Source organism: Sceloporus occidentalis, unplaced genomic scaffold, assembly GCF_023333645.1.
Source record: "Sceloporus occidentalis isolate IW3139 unplaced genomic scaffold, rSceOcc1.0.p SCAF_35, whole genome shotgun sequence".
Lineage (NCBI taxonomy): Eukaryota > Metazoa > Chordata > Lepidosauria > Squamata > Phrynosomatidae > Sceloporus > Sceloporus occidentalis.
This window is the reverse complement of record NW_028317015.1, coordinates 328,392-349,547: the sequence shown is the minus strand read 5'-3', so window position 1 is coordinate 349,547 and position 21,156 is coordinate 328,392. Positions and strand designations below refer to the sequence as shown.

The 21,156-nt window shown below is 37.7% G+C and overlaps 1 protein-coding gene across 1 annotated transcript in view; it reads left to right on the top strand.

Annotated features, from left to right (window-relative positions):
* The window catches only part of MORN1 (MORN repeat containing 1), an 87,144-nt gene extending 67,043 nt beyond the window's left edge, over nucleotides 1-20,101 (top strand). The window contains exons 13-14 of the mRNA XM_089487821.1: nucleotides 15,526-15,602; nucleotides 19,953-20,101. Of these exons, the coding sequence (XP_089343947.1) occupies nucleotides 15,526-15,602; nucleotides 19,953-20,101 (226 nt within the window). The remainder of the gene's footprint in view (nucleotides 1-15,525; nucleotides 15,603-19,952) is intronic.
* Nucleotides 20,102-21,156: the final 1,055 nt, after the last annotated feature.

The window sequence follows — 21,156 nt, the reverse complement described above, 5'->3', positions numbered from 1 at the left end:
ACAACCTCGAGCTTCTGGCTGCTTTTACTGGTTCTTTCTTCTAGAATTAAACGTTGCAATAAAAAGAGGTGTCTACAGCTGAGAACAAGCTTAAACTTTGGTTAAATAAATAATAGGATGGACAAGCTCAATGCTCTGCAGGGTTTCCAGGTCAGTGGGTTGAGGAGATGAAAATTCTTCGCATATTGCTCAATTTTACAATGTGTTAGAGATGAATGTCAGACTAAATGCAGTCAGCTGCATAAGGTAGACTTGATTTCCTGAAAATCACCCTGGGCTTTCCACGCCATGCAGGCATAACAGCAATCTTCGGACTTGTCTTACGTCTTTCTGTTATTGCTATACTCTAGCATTCTTAATTGCCCGGTCTTAATGAAGAAAATGTGTCTGATCTCAAAAATCCAATGAAATGTGTAATCCTGTGAGACTGGGAATAGAGACGTAAGCCCTGCAAAAACATCCGTCTCCATAACTACTTGTAGGGAGGTTGGTAATACAAGATAAACACTGGCGTGTCACTTTTAAAGGAATTGCCTGTTGCTGACGCCATCATGGTCCACAGAGGGCATGCTGGCAGCTTGTGGTTAAAAGGCAAATTAATTTAAATGAATCACTTTTAAGCCTCATAAAACCTTTTTTACAGTTTAAAAAGCATAATGCTATTTAACATCGTTATGCTCTTCCAGCAGCCTTTAGTGGTCCTTCTTCCAAGTTTTATTTTGTTTGTGTTTTAATGGGTAAGAAACATGGACTCAAGCGAGGACAGTTACCCTTGAAGCTAGTGTTATATCAACAGTGAGGTGCACCAAAGACCGGTCTGGAATAAGATCTAACAAAGTCATATTTATTAGTGTAACAGAAAAAATGTGAATTTATAGCAAATATACCTGGCACATGCTGGTTCCGCATTATACATTGTAACATGATCTCAGATGGAGAGAGCGCGGCTGATTCCTTCACTCTTAGTGTTACGTAGAAAAAAAAAAGTATTTTTCTGTACATGCAACTTTCCCACACAGAAGCAAAATTAGAACCCCACACTAACCACGTGTTTGGACTGGATTCCTTTTCAATTTAGCTGAATAAATATTCAAACTCCTAATGGTTAAATGGAATCTTATTTGTGATATAAAAATTAATGCAAGTGTATGAAAGGCACAGTGCCCGAATCGTGGTTGCATCATGATGACACGTATAAAAGGGATTAATAGCCTTTATATGTCGAGGATGCAATAGCTGCTTTTTCCAATCGAGAGGTTCATTTCATTTTTTTCACCCAAAAATTACGAATATTTAAATATTAGATGTTTTTGTGATGATTGTGTGCTATTTTTTTATGGATTTTGTTTTCTGTTATAATTCATCTTTTCTGGAGGGTTAAGCTTAACATATATAAGCATTTACAAAGGATTCCCGTTCTGTCTGGGGTAGGAGGGATGAGGGTTTGTGCTTTTATTTTTATGTTTCTATTTTTTTTGGAGTATCTTGTTCGTAACTTATAAGTCTTTATCATCTTCTGGGATAAGTATGGAAGGAGTTTCCAGTGTTCCAATGCTTACAGATCTTGTTAGGAATGCTACGCTTTATCTAGTTGTCATAACAGGACTTATACACACAATGTCAACAGACACACCTAAACTTTTCCAAGAGAGAATATTGAAATAACTACACTACATATAAACTGTTTTTGTGGGGTACTCATTAGCAAGATGTAAATGGACAGACCCCACTAAAATGCACCATAAAGCAGCTGACCTTCTTATAAAAGTAATTTTCCTGGTGCTAAAAAGCTATAACTCCTTATTAGCGGGTCACATTCATTCTGTTTTAACATTTCCACACCTTTTTATTGCTGCAGAGGGAAATATTGAATTTTACGTTTTACTCAAATCTAAAAAGTAGGGAAAAAAACTTGAATGTTGGAGTCTGTAGAATATCCAGCTGTACTTAGGACACACTTGAATCCTAATATTATTTTATCATCTACTAATTTTAGAGAAATTCCTCATATTTAACACACATATGAAGAAAATAAGGATTTTTAGCCTTGTTATGTATGATAACCCCACCATTGTAGGTTTCTACTGGAATTTACGCCTACTAGGAGTTTATAACTGCAAATAGCTTTTAATATTAACGTTTTAATTTATACATAAAAGTGTTTACATTCAGATTGTTCATGGACCACAATACAGAGATATACAGGGATAAATGAGTTATGACATGAGTATTAGTATTTCTTAGAATATTCTTAGAATATACAAAAATATGACAATATACAAAATTCAGAACATTAACACACATTATGACACAATGGTACAGAAGCAGAAGAAGGTCCTCCTTTTGCGAGCTTCCAATCTATTAGGACGTTGATGGTAAATGACACATAGGGTGAGAGGATGAGGGCCACGTGGAAAGGTAAGTGAGGTGGAGATCTCGAATGTGGGGAGAACAAGGGGTTTCTTTTCTGACCAAGTGAGCATTTAAAGTGACAATAGCAACAAGCTCTTCCTTGTCTATGTTCTTTGTTCTGAAAGGACAAGGTAGGAAATTCCAGATAAAGTTTCCCCATTTTAATCATGGAATCTTTAGTTGAGGTTGATACCCTTTAATTGGCCCAATAAAGATGCTACATAAAAGGTTGGAACCTTATGAAACTTTGAAGAGACTTAATTCTCATGTAACTACATCTGTTCTATGTTAGGCTAATACATGATTTGTCTAAATATTCCATTTTATCTTGGATAATAATCCATTTTAATTATTATGTATGGTACTAACAGAAAGAACAACGTGAAAGTGCCTGGTGTTGGTGGCATTATGAACTTAAGACAAAAAAGGAAGGTTTTCGCCCCCCTAAACCCCACTTTATAAGATTCCTTCTGGGTAATCAAAATTTATAGAACCCAAAGGCCATAATCAGACAAAATTTTTTGAGAAAGAGCTTATGTGGAGCCTTGCGTGATGTTCAATATGTAATATCTTGGTCAGAAGCAGCTGGGCCTAAATAGCTTAATAATTGCCTTAATGATTAGACAGCAGAGTGATTAACAAATTTTAAAGTGTATTATTTAGCTGCAGCCACAAAGTTTAAAGTATTCTTAGGAAGTATAAGACCAATTACATTAATATAAATGGACCTGAAAGATGTACTCACCAGAAGAATGCCCTGTAAAACAGGAATTACTTCCAGAGGATGAAACACATTGGTGCTATGAAAAGATGTGCTTATCGCTTCAGTTGATTTTCATAGTGATTCCACCTCCTTTAGAAATGTCTTCCAAAATATCATTCATCGCTTGGGTCACTAAGGATGAAGAAATAAAAAAAAAAAAACGAAAAAACAAAAAGACATCTAAATTAGAAAGCCTCAAAAGAATGACTTAGATTAGATTTCAGTAACCGGATGGCCCTCAATAAAAAGTTAAGACAATACAGAAATAAAAAGAAAAGAGCTAAATTAATATGTAATGATTTGAGTAAATTGTTAGGAAGTGCTATACTATTGATTAATGGAATGGTGGAAATAAGGCTGTGGCTCTGTAGAGAAATAAGAAGACGTTCTTTTCAAAGATCATTGTATGGGTTCCTTTCAAGGCTCTCGCATTAAAATCCATTAAAGAATGACCAGGCTAGGGGGAAAAAAGCCTCGAAGCCATTGGCATCTGTGTTGTAGCTGCTGTGTAATAGTTTTTCTATAGGCATTCATGTAATTCCAAAATGTTAATTAGTGTGGCAAACCAGCAAGGCTCAGGGAGGAAGATAAAAAGCTTGCAATATGCAATCACTATAAATTTTGTTGCTGGATTAATGACATTGCATAAACAACAAAGAATAACCACCAAAAAAAACATGGAAACAGGCAGCCTACTGCATACTAAACCAGAATTGTACCAGGAGAGACACAATTAACTTTCTCTTTTAAAGAGTTTATTTGCATAAGGATTATAGTAAAATCTAGAAACGGTCCAAGAAAGTACCCTTTTGTTATCATTAGTATTTTTAGTGTGAATCTAGGGGGAGGATGCCACCTTTACCCAGAACAAGGGCAACACTATCAACCCTATAAATCTTTGTAGACCCATTGAGCCCATTAGATTTGGTTACAATGACTACAGACATCATAAACTCAACTAACACGACAAACAAAAGATGACTTGTAGGGAGGCCCTGACTGTCCGTCAGGCACTTTGGCCGGTTAGCCATTGCCCAACAGCCTACCCATCTACCAAGCCTGTGGTTTATCAAACACTGGTCTTAAAGTGTCAGGGTCAATTTAACTTCCCAGTCCAGTAGTGTTAGTAGGTATAGTTTAACCAAAATAGCTTGATCATGGCCAAAAGTTATCATCACCCCATGTCTACCACGGTACCGTGACTGATTCTTGATCTTATAGTAGAATATAGATACCAGGACACCCCAGTAAAAGAAGCTAATTTGTGGATCCTTGAGACAGACACATTTGTATCAATGAAGAAGTTGCATGAACCTATATTCTTCTCTGCAGGTTCCAGTAAGGAATATTTCCCGTGCTTGTGTCTTACCGCCGTTCCATTTGTCAGGGAATAGGTTAACGTGTTGCATATGTTCCCATAAATCTGTAGAAAATATAAAGTCTCCAAGTATATTGTAGTATTGGAATTCTCTCACGGACAGGCCTTTACCCATTTAAAACTATGAAATGTTAAAAATGTACGTTTACGCTGCAGGGGTTTCCGACACTGAAATCTAAAGAGAACCTGACCATGATGATCTCATTTTTGTTTTCGAGTAGTCATAATCTTTGATGTACAATGTCTGGTGTGACACATGGAAACAACAGGCAGACAGCTTTGCACTGACATCAGTTACTGATCCACATTTGCGTGCGCATTGTGGAAATAACATAATTTTGATTTGATTGCATCAATTTGTAGAGAATAATAGTGAGAGCTTATTGTATGCTGTTCCAGGAAAGACAGAGAACAATTTTACAAAAAATGCATTATACTCCAAAAGTGAGTAATTTACAAAAATAAGTGTTCAGACTTTTTATGCGCTCTAACAAAATGTAGTGTTCTCTGCACCACATTTCTAATCTATATATGTATATATATATATAAACCTTTTGTAAAGGAATTAAATATTTAGCTTTAGAATTCCCAATCTAGAACCCTTTAATTGTCCAGTATACTATAATGGCAAGTTTCGCCAGTTAAAGGATGAAGAAATACAAAACCAGCCAAGTTGATCCTGCAACAGAAGCTCACTGCTGCTGGCTCTTCATAACATATAGTCAAGTCAACTTCACCTGTCAACTTTCTCTTTAGTGAATAGCCCCTATACATTAAAGGAGACAGGTGGCCAAACTCAAGACGTCTCTCAGATGTTAATGGAACTCATGTGCTTACTATTATAGTAATACTGCTGCTGTATATCTGGTTTCTATGATGAAGCTTGCTTGTCCGTACACCTATGTTTTAAACGAATGACATGCTAGATATATGATTTTACAAAAATTTTCTGGTGGAAAATTGAGATTACTACTAACCGCTTCCCCATATTGTAGATTTAATTGTTAAAGGTATTTTTAAGCCCTTTATGTCACAATTTTTTTTAGATCTAAACTTCCAAATAATGTCTAGCATAATCGCTCCCCTCCCAAACTTCACTTTTTTGACTTCTAAAAAGTCACAATTTGATACCACGAAGAAAGGTGCAAGGAAGAGATCTGCATTCTCATGAGTAAGCGGAGATCATAAAATCATGCCATTACTCATTCACCATATAAAGCGTGTCCATGCAACATTGCTTGTTTTTCTTTATACTTGTTATGTTGTTTATATTATTTATGTGTAAAGCGACCAATCAGAAGCCAGATACCCCAAACCACTTCACATCAAAGATTTTAAAAAATGATCCCTGTCTTGTAAGGAAAAATAAATAAAAGCAGGTGTGAATGGTTGGAATTGAAAACAGCTGGGTATGACGGATGTGATCTGACTTCTCCGGAGCTTCATTCTTTAATCCCTGTGGCTCAGTGTGAATATTTCCTTTCTGACGCAATGCAGAAATAATAAAATGGAGTGCAGCATATGGATGGGGTTTTTAAGGCTAAAGGGGGGGGTGAAGGGTCTGGGTAAAGCGGAAAATTAACTGATTAGTTGCTGAAGAGGTGGAAAATGCATTTCCTTACAGTTGAACTGCTGCCACTTGCTGCATAAAGGGTTAACCTCTTATGAGAAAATGGCATTTCAGCCTTCCCATTATCAAGAATTACAGTAGATAGCTAAACGTAACATAACTTTGCGTTGTTAGACAACAGTTCCACCGTATTTCTTGAAACTATTTTCCCCCACTTATGTCTAGGACGCTAATGTTATTAATGGCTGGAAAGTCTATGAGTGCACCATGTGCCGTCTTAGAAACAAGCTTTAAAAGTAACCGGCAAATGCAGGGAAAGTGAGCCCAGGAAAATGTTCGTTATTTATTCATAAAACCGATATGTCTTAGCTTTACACAAATGACCATGATTAAGTTGTCGTTAAGGACTGACACAGGAGGGTACGTTATTCTTTACCATGTTTTTCTTCCAAATTGGGTGTCTTTAAGATGCTGTTCTACTTACTCCTCTGAAGTTAGCAGTGTTAATCTTGCAACTACGTAAATGCAATATTAGAAGCACAATACATAGTACCCAGAACAAAATCTTTAATTATGCCAGAATTTTGTCAGGGAAACCGTCATCAGCAACCTCAACTTGTTAGTGAGCTTGGCTGTTGCGGGTAATGATTGTGTTTCAACCTACATACTAAATTGATGATCACTATCACTTGTTTGGTATAATTGTTTTATCTATCTATGCTTACAAAATACCTGGCTTTGTGCCAGCGTACCCTGAAGAATTGATGCTGTTTTGAAAACAAAGGGTCACATCAAATATTGATTTGATTTAGTTTTTTCTTCTGTTCACTCACTTTGGATTTTGTTAAATGATAAAAAATAAAGTATCGACTTTTCTATTTTTCAAAGCATTCTTACTTTACAGCATTTTCTCTTCTGCCTAAAACCTTTTGCACAGTAATATATATATATATATATATATATATATATATATATATATATATATATATATGTGTATATATATGTGTATATATATATACTGTATATACACACACACTATAGAACCTAGTGCCACCTCTTTTAAATAGATCTCAAAGTTTTGCTACAGACCTCTCAGCCAAGATGGTGTCTTACTTTGGTATCAAAGTAATCGCGGGGCTACTTAAGGTTTAATAAGTAAATTACGTTGTGTTAATACTTAATACTCCCTAAATTTTCATGAGGTCACGTTATCACAGTTGCTTATTGGAAACATTTCATATAAATTATCTCAGACATTCTGGTTTTCTGGAGGAAGTATTGAGACACCTGACCATTTATGACATCGCTCTCTAAATATATAGTTGGGTCCCCCTTGCAGCTATAACGGCTTCCACTCTTCTGGAAAAGCTTTCCACAAGATTTTGGGGAGTTTCTGTGGGAATTTATCCAGTAGAGCATTTGTGAGGTCAGGCACTGATGTTGGGCAAGAGGGACTGGCTCACAATCTCCGTTCCAGTTCATCTCAAAGGTGTTCGATGGGGTTGAGTTCAGGGCCCTGTGCGGCCGGTCAAGGTCTACCACACCAAACTCATCCAACCTCGTCTTTCTGGACCTTGCTGGGACACGGCCATGCTGGAATAGAAAAGAGTCTTCCCCAAACTGTTCCCACAAAGTTGAAAGCATAGCATTGTTCGAGATGTCTTGGTATGCTGAAGGGGACATTCAAAGACATTTTGGTATATATATATATATATATATATATATATATACAGAGAGAGAGAGAGAAAAAGAGAGATGGGAGATATAAAGAATTGCTGTAATTGCGTTTTGATATCCTGACACAAAAGAGGGAACTTATTAAGTTGGGAAACGTTATGAAATTGCTCACAGTATAATATATTGAAGCCTACACAGACGCAGCACAGTAAGATGCTGTGTTTCCTTCCTCTCGTACATAAAGGTTGTTGTTTATATCAACTACATTTTAGCTTTGTTTTTATAAATATATAGCTTTTATGGTATACATGTGTGCGCTGTTTCCATACGCTTATAAAAACAAGTTATTTTGGACACAGCATGATTTTTAAATCTCATTACTGAACTGTAAATGTCTTGAAAAATGCAAGTGATTTCTTTTCTCGTTTAGATTTAAACCACACTTTTTGTATTATAAATAATGTATATCATATGTGGGCAACATTTAAGAGGGTAGTCAGTTCTCCATTTTTTAGCAGTGACCTAATCTTTGAAATTGATCCTTGAAGCTGCCACTGTTTTAAACAGTAGAACTAAACCAGCTGCTATTTAACATGTAGCTGCTTGGTCACTCCAGCCCTATTAAACGCATATTGGACATTTTACTTCATATAAATCGATGCAGGTATGATTTAGTTATTTGAATTACAAAATAAGGCTTTTGTCTCATTTAACTCCACCCCAGCTGTGTCTCCTGAAACCAGGGAGCATTCACATGTACACCACTTGCGCTTGCTCATTGCCACGCCCATTATAGTGAATGGCAGTAGCAGCAACCAATTACACCTGTGCTATCTAAATGCTAATGTCTTGTTATCCTAAATGCGATAGGATGCCGCTGAGCGTGTGCAGGAAGTCTCCAGCGAGGCAACCAGAAGAGAGAGAACTAGTAACTAAAGAATGCTTGCATGAAATTGAATGCAGTGGAACGTATGTCTATGCAAAACGGACTGCATTAAAAATAAAAATACAATTTCGGGGTTTAATAGTCTTTAACCATACCTGGGAACTCTCCGGATTTGACCCAGAGATTGCTGGGTGAGCACTGCTTCTCCGGTTCTCCGGGTCAAGACCCAAATCCTCCGGGTCGCAGGAACGGGGCCTTGACCTGCCCCGCTCCCCTCCCATTTTCCTTTAGATGGAGTGTTTCCCACTGCCGTCAGCGGGACCACCCACCGACATCAGCGGGACCACCGGCTGCTGCCTGTGTGCAGTCCTGGCCGCGTCCCACAAGGGAAGGCTCCGGGTAGCTGGAGCCCAGAAGTTCCCAGATCTTTAACATTCTATGTAAAACAGCAATTCAGTAGGCAGCCAATTAAATGTAAGTGTGGCCCGGGCCCCTCCGTGTACTGGCTACATACCATGATATGCACTACATTACCGGTGGCCAATTAATTTGGTATTCTGTGCCTCCTTGCTATCAGTGGCAAATCACTGGCCATTTTCTTCTAACGTTTTGCCTAGAAAGTCCAGCTCCAAACATTAAATAGTCACACCATGTGCAGTGTGCATCCGCAGTGTCAGCTGTAATGAGTGCTGCTTCTCTGATTTACAGATTTGCTGTAAAATAAACCAGGAATTTCTAAGGAGATGACCTGCGTGGTCCTTCTACAGTGAGCTGGGGTCCTAATTGAAAGTAACAGGCCTTGTAAAGGTTGTCAGTTCAATAAGTTAGGGTAGAATAATAATTGTATGTTGACCGGGTTTGACATATATCACAGCTCCTAGCATTTCAAATGGCCAAAGAGGGACACTTTTGTTTATAGGCCATTATGACCTATTGATGGCTGTTCATAAAAAAGACCAATGGCGTGTACCCATCAATATACTCATGTCCAGCAAACAAGGTGAGCTTCTAAAAAAAGTGGGGTATCAGGGGAATAAAGAAGAAGCTTTGACATCTGTCTACGAAATGTAATGTGCAACAATCCTGCTTCCAGTAGACAGTTCCAGCAGCGACAAAGCCAGTAGGCAGACAAACAAATCTCTTTCCTGTGCATAATGACAGGATAGAACATTTCTTCTGTGGGTATATTACATGAGCATTGTGGATAATTCTACGTACTTCATTCTTCCACATTAGCTTTCATAAAAAGCGGAAAAGTTCTGAAGTTAATGAATACGTCCACAAAACAAAAAACCTTCCACTTTACCAGGCAAGCCTCAGCTTTCACCCCCAAAGGTTCTCCTAAAACCATCCTTTCCACCATAGTCTACATCCCCTGCTTCATTGCATCCCACCACCTTAACCCTATTGTGTACCAACATCTAAGCGCTCCTACTTAAAGAATAAGAGTAAACTACTTCTATTGAATACGTGGGTGGCACTTTTGTGGGCCCTATAGTTATACTTTGTCCACAGGCTGTAGACCTTCTTGCCCTGTCTTAAAGATGGACCTGCGTATGATCAGTGGACACTAGAAATTGCTATTTTTTTAAATATTTCTTAGGCATCATTATAACACTGTCCAGAGTATTTTCAGCTGAAGCTACACATATACGAGCTTGCAGAATATATTAAAAAGCAATTTATGCTTATGCAGGATAAATGTAATAAACCAGGTAACAATGCAGGGTTCATGCAATAATTAGCATCCACTATTTGACTATTCTTCTCATCTCCTGCGTTAAGAATAAGATTAAAAATCATAAAGTTTCCACTTGGATACATTTTATCGCTACGTTTATTTCCTTCTTTAATTAAACCTAAAAAAAAAAACAGAAGACAAGTATATTAGTTGGCACCGTTGCTTCCGTGGAAGATATAGCTTAATTGCCTATCTCATCCCTGCCTGTTCTCTTTCATAATTCCCATCGTGGGATCAATAAATCAGTGTACGATTTGCATTTCTACATTATTTTCACTACAAGGTACCTGTAACTGCTCTATGAATGGAAAGTTAAGACCCTAAACAGTGGAAACCCCATTATGTTAGACCTACAAATATTCTCCTGTGTTGTAGGCATCTGCAGGACATTTTCAAGGAGACAAGGAATAAAAAAGTTAACCAAATTAAATATAATGAATATTAATGTGAAGTCTAGGCTTCCAGAAAACCAAACGTTCTAAACTCATAGAAAATATGGAAATCAGGAAAGGAAAGAGAGACTCTAGCTCTTAAAAAGGGATAGTTGGGAGATATTGAATATTGCCATCCAGACAGACTGACTGATAAAATAACAAATATACCACATACTCCCTACCAACATACCTGGGAACTCTCCGGATGGGACCCGGAGATTGCCGGGTGAGCGCTGCTCCTCCGATTCTCCGAGTCAAGACCCAAATCCTCAGGGTCGCAGGAGCGGGGTCTTGACACGCCCCGCACCCCGCCCATTTTTCCTTTAAATGGGAGTGTTTCCCGCCGACGTCAGTGGGAACTCTCATTAACGTCAATATATATATATATATATATATGTAATATCATTTTAACTTTCAAAATCCACTTTACATTTGGAAATCATTAATAAACAGGCAAAGCTATATTTTGGGGTAACATAACTCTAATACTTATGTTATATTATATTATGTTATATAATAATTAAGTTATCAGCACCAGTTTATCAGGCTGCAGAATATCCAAAATCCCTGGTATATTTTTTTTTATTTCACATTCAGTAACATGTATCTTATAAAATGCTGACTACTGCAGTTTCCCGACCCGAGCTGAAGCGATGCACAGAACTTTAGTGAAATGTCAGCTACATAATGTACTGCAGTTAAGCACAGCATGTGATGCGTCCTTCATAAACCGCACAATTAAGGTGATAACGTCAATTACAGCCCTCAAAGGAATCCTGCCACTGATTCAGAGCATAAACCGAAAGGACAAACCCTCAAGGGATTCTTTCCTGAACACGAAATGTAAAAAGACATTTGGCCTCAGTAACAAAAAGCAAAAGACCTTAAGAATCAGTCTTTTTTTGCCGTCAAGGTCAATAAGAACATCCTTTTCGGAATGACTGTACTTACCAGATACCCGGCGAGTGTGAATTAACGGCTAGTTATTTTTCTTTGTGTAAAATGAAAAAAAAAATCTATATTTTATTTAATTATTAGAAACACGAATGTATAATATATGAACTGATTATAAGTATATGTCAATGTATTTATGAAACATTCTTAATGGTTTTACTGGAGCAGCTCCGGATTTCTATAAAATCTAACCTCCCTCCCAGTAGGTACTAAACTCAGCTTGTCATAAAACAAGTGCCATTCTTAAGAGGAAACATATTTGATTCTGTCTGTACATACGGCCCCATAAAGGCTAATGACCGAAAGAGGATGATGATGATGATGAAAAAGAAGCAGTTCTTATTTCAAAATGCACATTTATATTAAAGTGGTTGGTCTTGCCAACTGGGCATTATACAAAACATTCAGATAGACTGATGGTGTGGAAGAGGTAATGGAAGTATCTTTCATCCATTAGGATTTGGGCATTCGATTTAAGAATGTAGAGTGTTCTGCCAGTAGGTTGAAGGCATTTGTTAAAGGTAGGTGTAGAGATGTCATGGAAGAAAATATCTGTGACGTAAAATTCCGCATCTAAGTCACAGTTGCAAAGAATGATGCTCTAGGTTAGTAAGGGACTAAGGAAATTATTCAGAGGTTGGGCAGTCTGGATGGGCCAAATGGTTCTTATCTGCCGTCACTTTCTACGTTTGTTTCTATAAGGATTGGGGTGTAGTGTTATGCTATTAGGTTCACACTCATGAGTGTTATGGAATTAGGGTCACGCTAATTAGTGTTATGGAATTAGGGTCACGCTCATTAGTGTTATGTAATTAAGTTTACACTTAAAGCCATGGACCTTACCCCATGGTGGGAAGGAGTTGCCCTGATCTGAGTTTCGTCGCATGCCTGCATCTTAACCCTACCCTGTCTTTTAATCATAAAGGGGTCTGAGCCAAGTCTCCCCTTGTGGCCACCACAACCCAATTGTACCTGAGTGGAGTCTTTGTGCCGCCTGCCACTGGATGTCACATCTCGACGTTCTCCAATAGCAGGTTGCACAGAGGACGCGAGGAGCATCGGGAGACGTCTGTGCCAGCAGGTGCACAGACCTCCACTGGGCTACGGCTGTTGAGGGGGCAAAGGGACAGCTGCCAGGATCCCCTAAGGTAAACCTGACCCATGCACTTTTTAATGGACGCTTATCATTTAAATTCACTTTACAAAACATTCACTAGCTGCAAGTGTCGATAGCATCTATACATGAATGTATAATTTGTCCGTAAGCGCTTTCAGACTGAAGACATTTGCAAAGTAGTCTTTGTCTTTCAAAAAGAATATCTATGATAAGATAACCAAATGTACCTCGGTGTAAAAGTTGCAAGCAGATTAATGATACAGTTCATATTTAAAAGAAACCCTGCTAGAATGGCATCATTTTCTGCTAATGTATGTTCCATTATTCACACATTTTAATCAGTGCCTTCAGAATCTACTTGAACACAATACTTTTTGAACTCTTTTCTTGTTCTGCATTTATTTTCTAAAGCCCTGGGGGTTCTGTAAAAACTCTTAGATTCTTGTAAACCCTTTCATTTCCCTTAAAGCTGGCAGACTGACAGAGGTTTTAGTTATTCTTAGTGCTAAATTATTTATCTTCAATTCCCTCCCAGCTCCGACTTTCTGAATCTTTAACATGACTCTTGGGATATATCTAAGCCCCTCTTTTTTTCCATTTAATATGATGCTGTTTATATTTTTCTTTAGTCTTTAATTTTTCATCATGAATATTATACATGCAGAATGTGAGTGAATGGCATGGTAACCACCTTGGAGTTCAATTAAAAAATGTTTAAAAGTGTTTAAAAAGGATGAAAATACATTTATTATTGTGACTTAAAATGAAGTCTTTTCTTAAGTGAATTCTACTTAAAAAAGAGTCTCCCGTTTTCCTGGGTTTGCACTATTTTAGAGTATTCTGAAGCATATCTAAATGTCCTTAGAGTGATGTATGCTGACTCGCATGGAATGATCTCTGCGCCTGCAGGGACCGAAAAGAGTCTGGCCGCTGTTTCAGCAGAGAAACGTCTGTGCGGGAGTGGAGATTTGTAACCCGTTCCATTCACTCTCCCAGTAAATAACATATGTGTAAGAAGTGAATACATCTACTATCCAACAATTAGCTCAAAGGGATGTCCAACTCTGGAAACAAAGTGGACCATTTCCACTGGATCAATGCTCTCTGCCTGACTTTTTTTCTAATAATACTGTCCATAAACACTCAATATGATCTCTTTGGGTGGCAAAAGGCATTTTACTGTAAAAAGGACAAGAAAATCATTTTTGCGGGCAAGTTAAGAATCAAGTAATTGAGTGAGGGTGCTCAATTTTCCTTTCTTAAATACCACTTTGGAACAATCAGTCCTGTTTTTATTTGTACTGCGTAAAATCTGTAGAGTTGGTGCTATTGAAACAGAATATAATAATAATATTAACCCATGCTTTGTTTCACATTTATATGTAAAACAGGGTTTATCTCATGTTTTAATTTTTGTGAGTCATTTCTGATGTGGAAATACGATAAGTCCGCTCACCAGGATTCCACCTTGCAGACATCATACCTGCAGGCAAACACATATAAGTCTCTAGGCAGTCACTAACATGGCCAGAGTTACTTTAACACAGGTGGTGGTAATCCTAGATACTCCAGTGTCAGGTGTTACACTTAAAATAATCTTTCGCAAAATCTGGGTCAAACATTATGTTTGGAAAAATTCCAGGGCACGTAATGCGTTATCAAAATCTGTAAAACTGCTGCTGAAAGTGACATCTGCCATTAAGAGAAACACCAAATTAATAAAGTTCCTAGAAAATCACATATTAGGGAATGGCTGGAAAGAATATGTAAGTTACGTGTCGGTGTATAGTGTCTATAACGTGATGAATATAATTCTGCAGCCTGTGCATTTTTGCTTCCCATTGAAGCATTATCAGGTACCCGCGTTGCAATGTTTTCCTGCAAGCAATCTGTTGAAAAAATGCATGTAAGCAAACCTATTGCATATTCCTGTGATTAAATGGCCACCAAAAGTAAATGGAGCAAACATCAAAAGAAAACAGAAAATAAACATACTGAGCTTTTATCGGCTCCCTCAACTATTGTGAATTGCCTTTTCTATCATGAGTTTTTTAAGGGATTTACAAGATGAGTACTTTGAGTACTTTATCCAAATTCTTACTGAAAACCAAATGATAAAAGTGAAAAGTTCAGGCGTGTGTGTGTTTACAGGTAAGCAAAAATGTGTATTTCTTCTCTAAAAAATGCAATATCCTGGTTTTCTCAGAAAAAGACTTCCATGTGGGACAATGAAGACAAAACCTCTCTCCTCTTCATATTTCATCATATTGTCTCTTTGATACATTGTTGATCCTACCGGAACCAATGGGCCCCAGTGAGGCTGTCAATGGTTCTTATAAAGCGCTTATCCTGGGGGGAAAAAACCCCAAGATATTATTGTGGTTGGTCATTATCTTTATAGCCTGAGGCCATTCAACCGAAGCTTCCGAAAGTTGTTCTGCACTACAGAAAAAATATCTGTTTGTTTTTTTACTCTACCTCTCCTTAATTTCAAATGTTTTCTCTCTACACTGTCACTATAAATAATTTTTTAGCTTGGGGGATAATTCATATTTGTAGAAAATTGGTAAAAATATATATTTTTTGTTTTTAGAGCCGACCCAATAACAAAGGAGAGCAAGTTTAAGAGAGAGCAAGTGTTGATGGACAACAACAATGTTGTGAGACCAGGTAACAATTTCGTTTTATCCTTTATTCGCGTTGTACAGCTAAAACCGCACACATTGAACAAATGAGTCAGTTTTCACAAGAAGAATTGAAGGGTTTTTTTTACAATTCTGTGAAGCATGTGAGAAAGGGTTTGGGGTTTAATGAGAAAATATATGTGTGCATGACATATAAAGCAAGAGCAAAAGGTAATATTTTTTTTGGCAGTTCTAGTTGTCAGAACCCTAGAATAAGGATATGATAAACTATATGAAAATGTGTACAGGCAATCTCCAGAACAGTGATAAAGTGCGCTCAGTGCTCAGATCTGTCTGTCCATCCACCTTCTGGTCTGCCTTATGGAATCCTACTAAAGCAGAAGACTCTATATCTTTGTTGGTATGAACCTCAAAAAAATAAATGGAATAGTTTGAATTGATGTGCATTTAATTTTTTATGGGTCTCATTATGGGGGTGCAGCTGCTACCCCTTTAGCTACAAGCGAGCAAGGAGGTCCTCAGCTACTACCAAAGGGAATGAGTGCCAGTATAAGACTAGCTCAACTGAAAACAGACTGAAAGTGAATTTGCTACCTTAAAGACCATTCTAATAGGATGAGGTCCAAAATATTGCCCTTACTTAACTGCTTTTACTATACCAACATTTGTACTGGGTTTCAGACTAATTAAATGGGCTGAATGGTTATTATCGGCTGGCAGGTTTTGGTTTTCAATGTTTTCTACCTGCAGGCACCTGTCCATGTTCAGGCTAATGTGCCATCAAGGGGAAGCCCCAGACCAAGAAAGACTCCTTTTTTTTTTTACAATACCTCTGTTAAAATATTTTCATATTCGTTCAAGTCATATTTAAGATAGAAGAGGCTCGTACAGGAACAGCAGTAGACTGCAAAGTGAACATTATTTCCTATTGAGTCACTAAATTAAATTAGTAGGCCATGCTCATCCTGTATATTAGATTTATGTATCTGGGAAAGAGTTCCTTAATCGTTGTAGAAGACAGTTGAACACATCTCTGGTTCTGCATGAATTGAATATATATAAAACCAAAGGAAAATATCATCACTTAACTTGCCTCTGAGACAGCTTTTAATAAAACAGTAGACACTCAGTGACACACCGATCATTTGTCATTGACTTTCAACTTGCATATATTATAATGATTCAGAATGCAGACTATTAGAGGTGACACGTGGAAATAACGCTTGATGGAATCATAAAGTGGTTGCAGATGACATAATATGAATCGAGTGACTGGAAGATAGCGTTTATTGTGCATATTCCATGCCAAGGCAATGTCAGGCCAAACAAAAAAACCAAAACAACATAGAAAGTGTGCTCTCCACAATATAATTTGTGATTCTCTTCTATATACCATTATCTTGACATGGGTGGGAGCAGTGGCCTCTCAATGCATGTTGCATGAGCTTCATCTGCAGCTGGGTTGTGAGTCATATGGTCCTCAGCGTCAATTTGTGCGCTGCAACCCCCTTCTTGGAGGAGCAATATAGAAATCTGTGCCTAAAATATAGGCGCCCCCTACCAGCTTGCACTAGTGGTGCTGTGCTATGATGTCATAGCCTGGTGTCATCAGTTACTGCTTATAGGCAGGTTGACAAAAAAGTCATCGTTCTTCTAATGCTGTCATGGTGCCAATTCATAGCGGGGTAGGTTTGCCACTCATCTGATGCAGAGGATCAAGTGGTAACGGGAGGAATTGCAGCACATGACAGCTTACCGGTGATTGTGTAACTGGCAGGAGAATGGTGTCCACTGAATAGGGCACCATAATACAATTTCTTATATGGCAGCTTGGTCCTTGATAAAGTCTCCCCAAAATATCTGAGTATCCCTCATCATTCTTAGCCAACGATGAGTCTACGATGTGCAATGTAGATTACATCTCCCATAATGTACATAATGCATCCAGTAATAAACTGCTAACTCTTAGGCTCTCCTCTAAAGCCCCTCCGTTTACTGATACAGCATTATATAGATCATTTACCTCCATCTGTTAACAATGCATGGCTGAGGATGGTGGCATCAGGATTTCTGTCTCTGGCAATTTTTATGGTTAAACAATGCACTATGCAAAAAAGAAAAGACCACGGATTATATTATTTCTATGAAAACGTATAGTATTTTACAATTTTTTATATTAAATATTAAGGGTTAAATCTCCAATTAGAGCTGGATGATTCCCCACTTGGGTCATTAGCCCTTATTAAGTCACCTGCTCAGTAAGTGGCTAATGGCTGTCCGATGGCGATAAGCAGACTTAGTGCTTCATTGCATTAGATTAGCAACTCAAATCATTTTTAAAGCTTTATGCTTATGCCCCATTGCGACTCCTACCAGACCAAAAAATACCTTCACGATTGCCTCTGACAACACAATATTACGGTTATGCAGAATCCGCAGAGGATTCCAGACTATAAATAACCGCAATCTCCTGTTGTGAACCACAGTCCCCCTCCTCCCAGGCGCATGAATATTCGCAATAGACGTTTCAGATTTGGAACCCATTGTGCGGCAGTGAATTAATTTAGGTAATTGAAAACATTTTGTATAGTAATAAGCAAAATGTAAACACTAGAGATTCAGGGTGTTCACGAGATTCTTATGTGCCGATAATGGAACCCTGTTTGCTCTGCTCTTGATACATTGTGATTGCTCCTGATTAAAATTAATGGAGAGAGGTTTTTTTCACATCTTCTAATCACAGGTGTTTGATTAGCATTGTGCTTATATATCAAGGACATCTGTTTTCTCATTAGTTATCCCTCCTGCAGGAAGAATTTGGAGCCATCAGGTCCCTTCCTACATATTTATTCTGACTTAGTGCTTGTTATATGTGATGGCGGATTGAACGCTGACATGCTGTTACAGGGTGTTGATAGCTTGTCATTCAGAGAGCATACTGTGCTGACAACAGGTCTATTCTCTAAACTGTAAGTGCTGTGAGTTCCTTAACCCATCCATCCCAAAGTGGGAAAGGCACGGGATTGGGCCCTCACCTCTCCAAAGGCCCCCACCTCACCCCTGTGGCTGCAGTTGGTGGGACAGGTAAGCACCACTTAAAGGGTTGGCTTAACAACCCGTTCTACAAGGTGAGGAGGAGGCACAGCTTGGGGTTTGTGTGTCCATAAGTCATTTTATAATCTTTACCCCCCATTCCTCTGAGTAGGGGGTAGGGATGAGGAGTGCAAATATTTTTGGCACTATACTCTCCAGATTAATTAATTTACCCTATGCGTGTGGTGGGGAAGAGGACTGATGCCCCTGGTTAATACTGGGTCCTGAGGATCCAAGTCGCAAGCACATGACATCATGGAACCTCAGATTTTGCTACCGTAAGGAATAATCCTCCTGTACTCTTCACTACTGACAACCAAGTGCGTCTTCTCATTTGTGTCCTTAATTTGAAACAATTAAACATTTAACCATACCTCCAAACATTTCAAATACCCCAAAAGACACTAGGGATCACGACAGCAGGGTCCATGGCTTTACTGAAGCATTAAATGATATCATACCCTAAATGTAGCTAAGGCATTTAGATGAATGCTAATGTTTTATTCACATAATTTAATTTACAGTCATGTTTCTTGCTATTTCTATACAGATTATTTTGGCTTTTAAGGCCTGAGAAACATGTGATAAACTCATACCACGCAAACATTGTGAGCTTTTAGAAAATAGGGATGTCAGGGGGGGGAAAAGGAATGAAGGGCTAAAGAAAGACACTCAGGACTGGTATGCGTTAACCTCTACTCCACAAGGTCAATTACCCTTGTTCACAAGTTCTAATGATGGCCACTATTGGTATCCTTCACAGACAAAACATATGATGAGGGAGATTAAAGGGATATACAATATAAAAGCAATCTTTTTAAGTGAAGGATAATATATGCTTCGGAAACAAAAGCAAATAGTAATATATACAGAAACCTAATAGATTTAAACAAAAAATTAGACTCCAGCATTATGTTATTCTGGCATGTTTCAAATGTTCCCCATTGATTTTAGTTTTATTTGAGCAATTACCTGCTCCTGTTTTTCTTATAACCTATGATGACACAAAGCAATGTGAACATTTGTTCTAAAAGGTACAGAATGTTTACAAAATAATGCTAAAATGTACCAGTTTATTAAATATTGCCGTTAAGTACCCATCTTTGGAATATTTATTATTATTATTTCTATTATTATTATTTATTTGTGTTCTGTATCAAAAGAAATTTTTTTTCCATCACATTGCATTTCTAAATGTATACACAATACTTTACCTAATAATTATATTAGGGGTGGCTATGAGTAGTATTATTCTGGTAAAACCTTTTGTTTTTCTTTTTAGGAGAGTACGTCATTATGGTTGAAGACATTACTACTCCACCGTTCTTGGGTCAGACACTCCCTCCTGCGTTTAAAATAATCAAAATCCAACCTGCGAAAGCCAAAAGTAAAGTAAACCGGAAGGAAACATTAGGAGTTTCTAGCATTTGAGGACAGATCTTTTGTGTTTCACAATTTATGTTTGCTTTATTATTTTCACAAATTAAACATTTTCTAACTCATTCCCTATTGTTTCTGTTGGTGTTGTGTATGCTGTTACCAAGTGTTCTGGTATTATTGATTAAATGTGTAGTTTTAGATAATAATGAAGATAAGAAAAGTGCTAAACCATGCCTCCTGTGTCATTTTCTATCCATAATAGTACTTTTCCCTAACAAACTTTATTTACTAATTAAAATAAATGAACTACTCTCAGAACCCACCAGAAAGATTGGCCTTGAAGCATTATCCAGTTGTCTACTTTGTCATCTCCTTGGTTGACCTAGTCCTAATTGGGGATAGAATGTTAAGTAGATCTCACAGCTTTGTGAGACAGAAAAACGTTTGTAGACAACTACACAACTCACTAGTTTGAAGTCCAACCATCATTAACCATAGAAATTAAACACCTTTTACCAAGATCAAATTACTTTTCCATTAATGTTTAATTTTCAAAGACCAGTAGAGTTCACAAGTTGCTAAATGCTGCAATGAGCCGTAGCATATGATTATTGTAGAGTCTGCATATCATTGGGTTGGGATAGTTGTAGAGTTTCCTGCAAAATAAAACAATTCCTGTGTGCAATGTACAAAAAAAGTCTAGAGATTATAGAGGTTTAGGTATATGCTAAAAGCGTTGCTGCTCCATAATGGTAGATGTGTATTTTATTGCATTTCGCCAGCAGTATCTCAATGACAGTTGACAGTGGTACCTCATGAAGGAAGGTCATTTATTATCAGTTTTTATGATGCAGAACATACAAGAACATTTCTCCTCGTAAGACTGCTTTTACATTGTGTTATTTGTGATTGATCCAACCGCCTGCCCATTCACAATGTCACCTTGGTTTGGTTAAGTTTAGTATTGCGTGCGTTAATGCTTATTAGGATAAATTTAGTGTTACAGTGAAGAATTGATGACACTAAAGTTAATGAGCGTGATTAAAAATTATTATTGTTAGAACATGGTTGTCAGGCTCCTGGCCCAACTCCTACCTTTCAGGGGA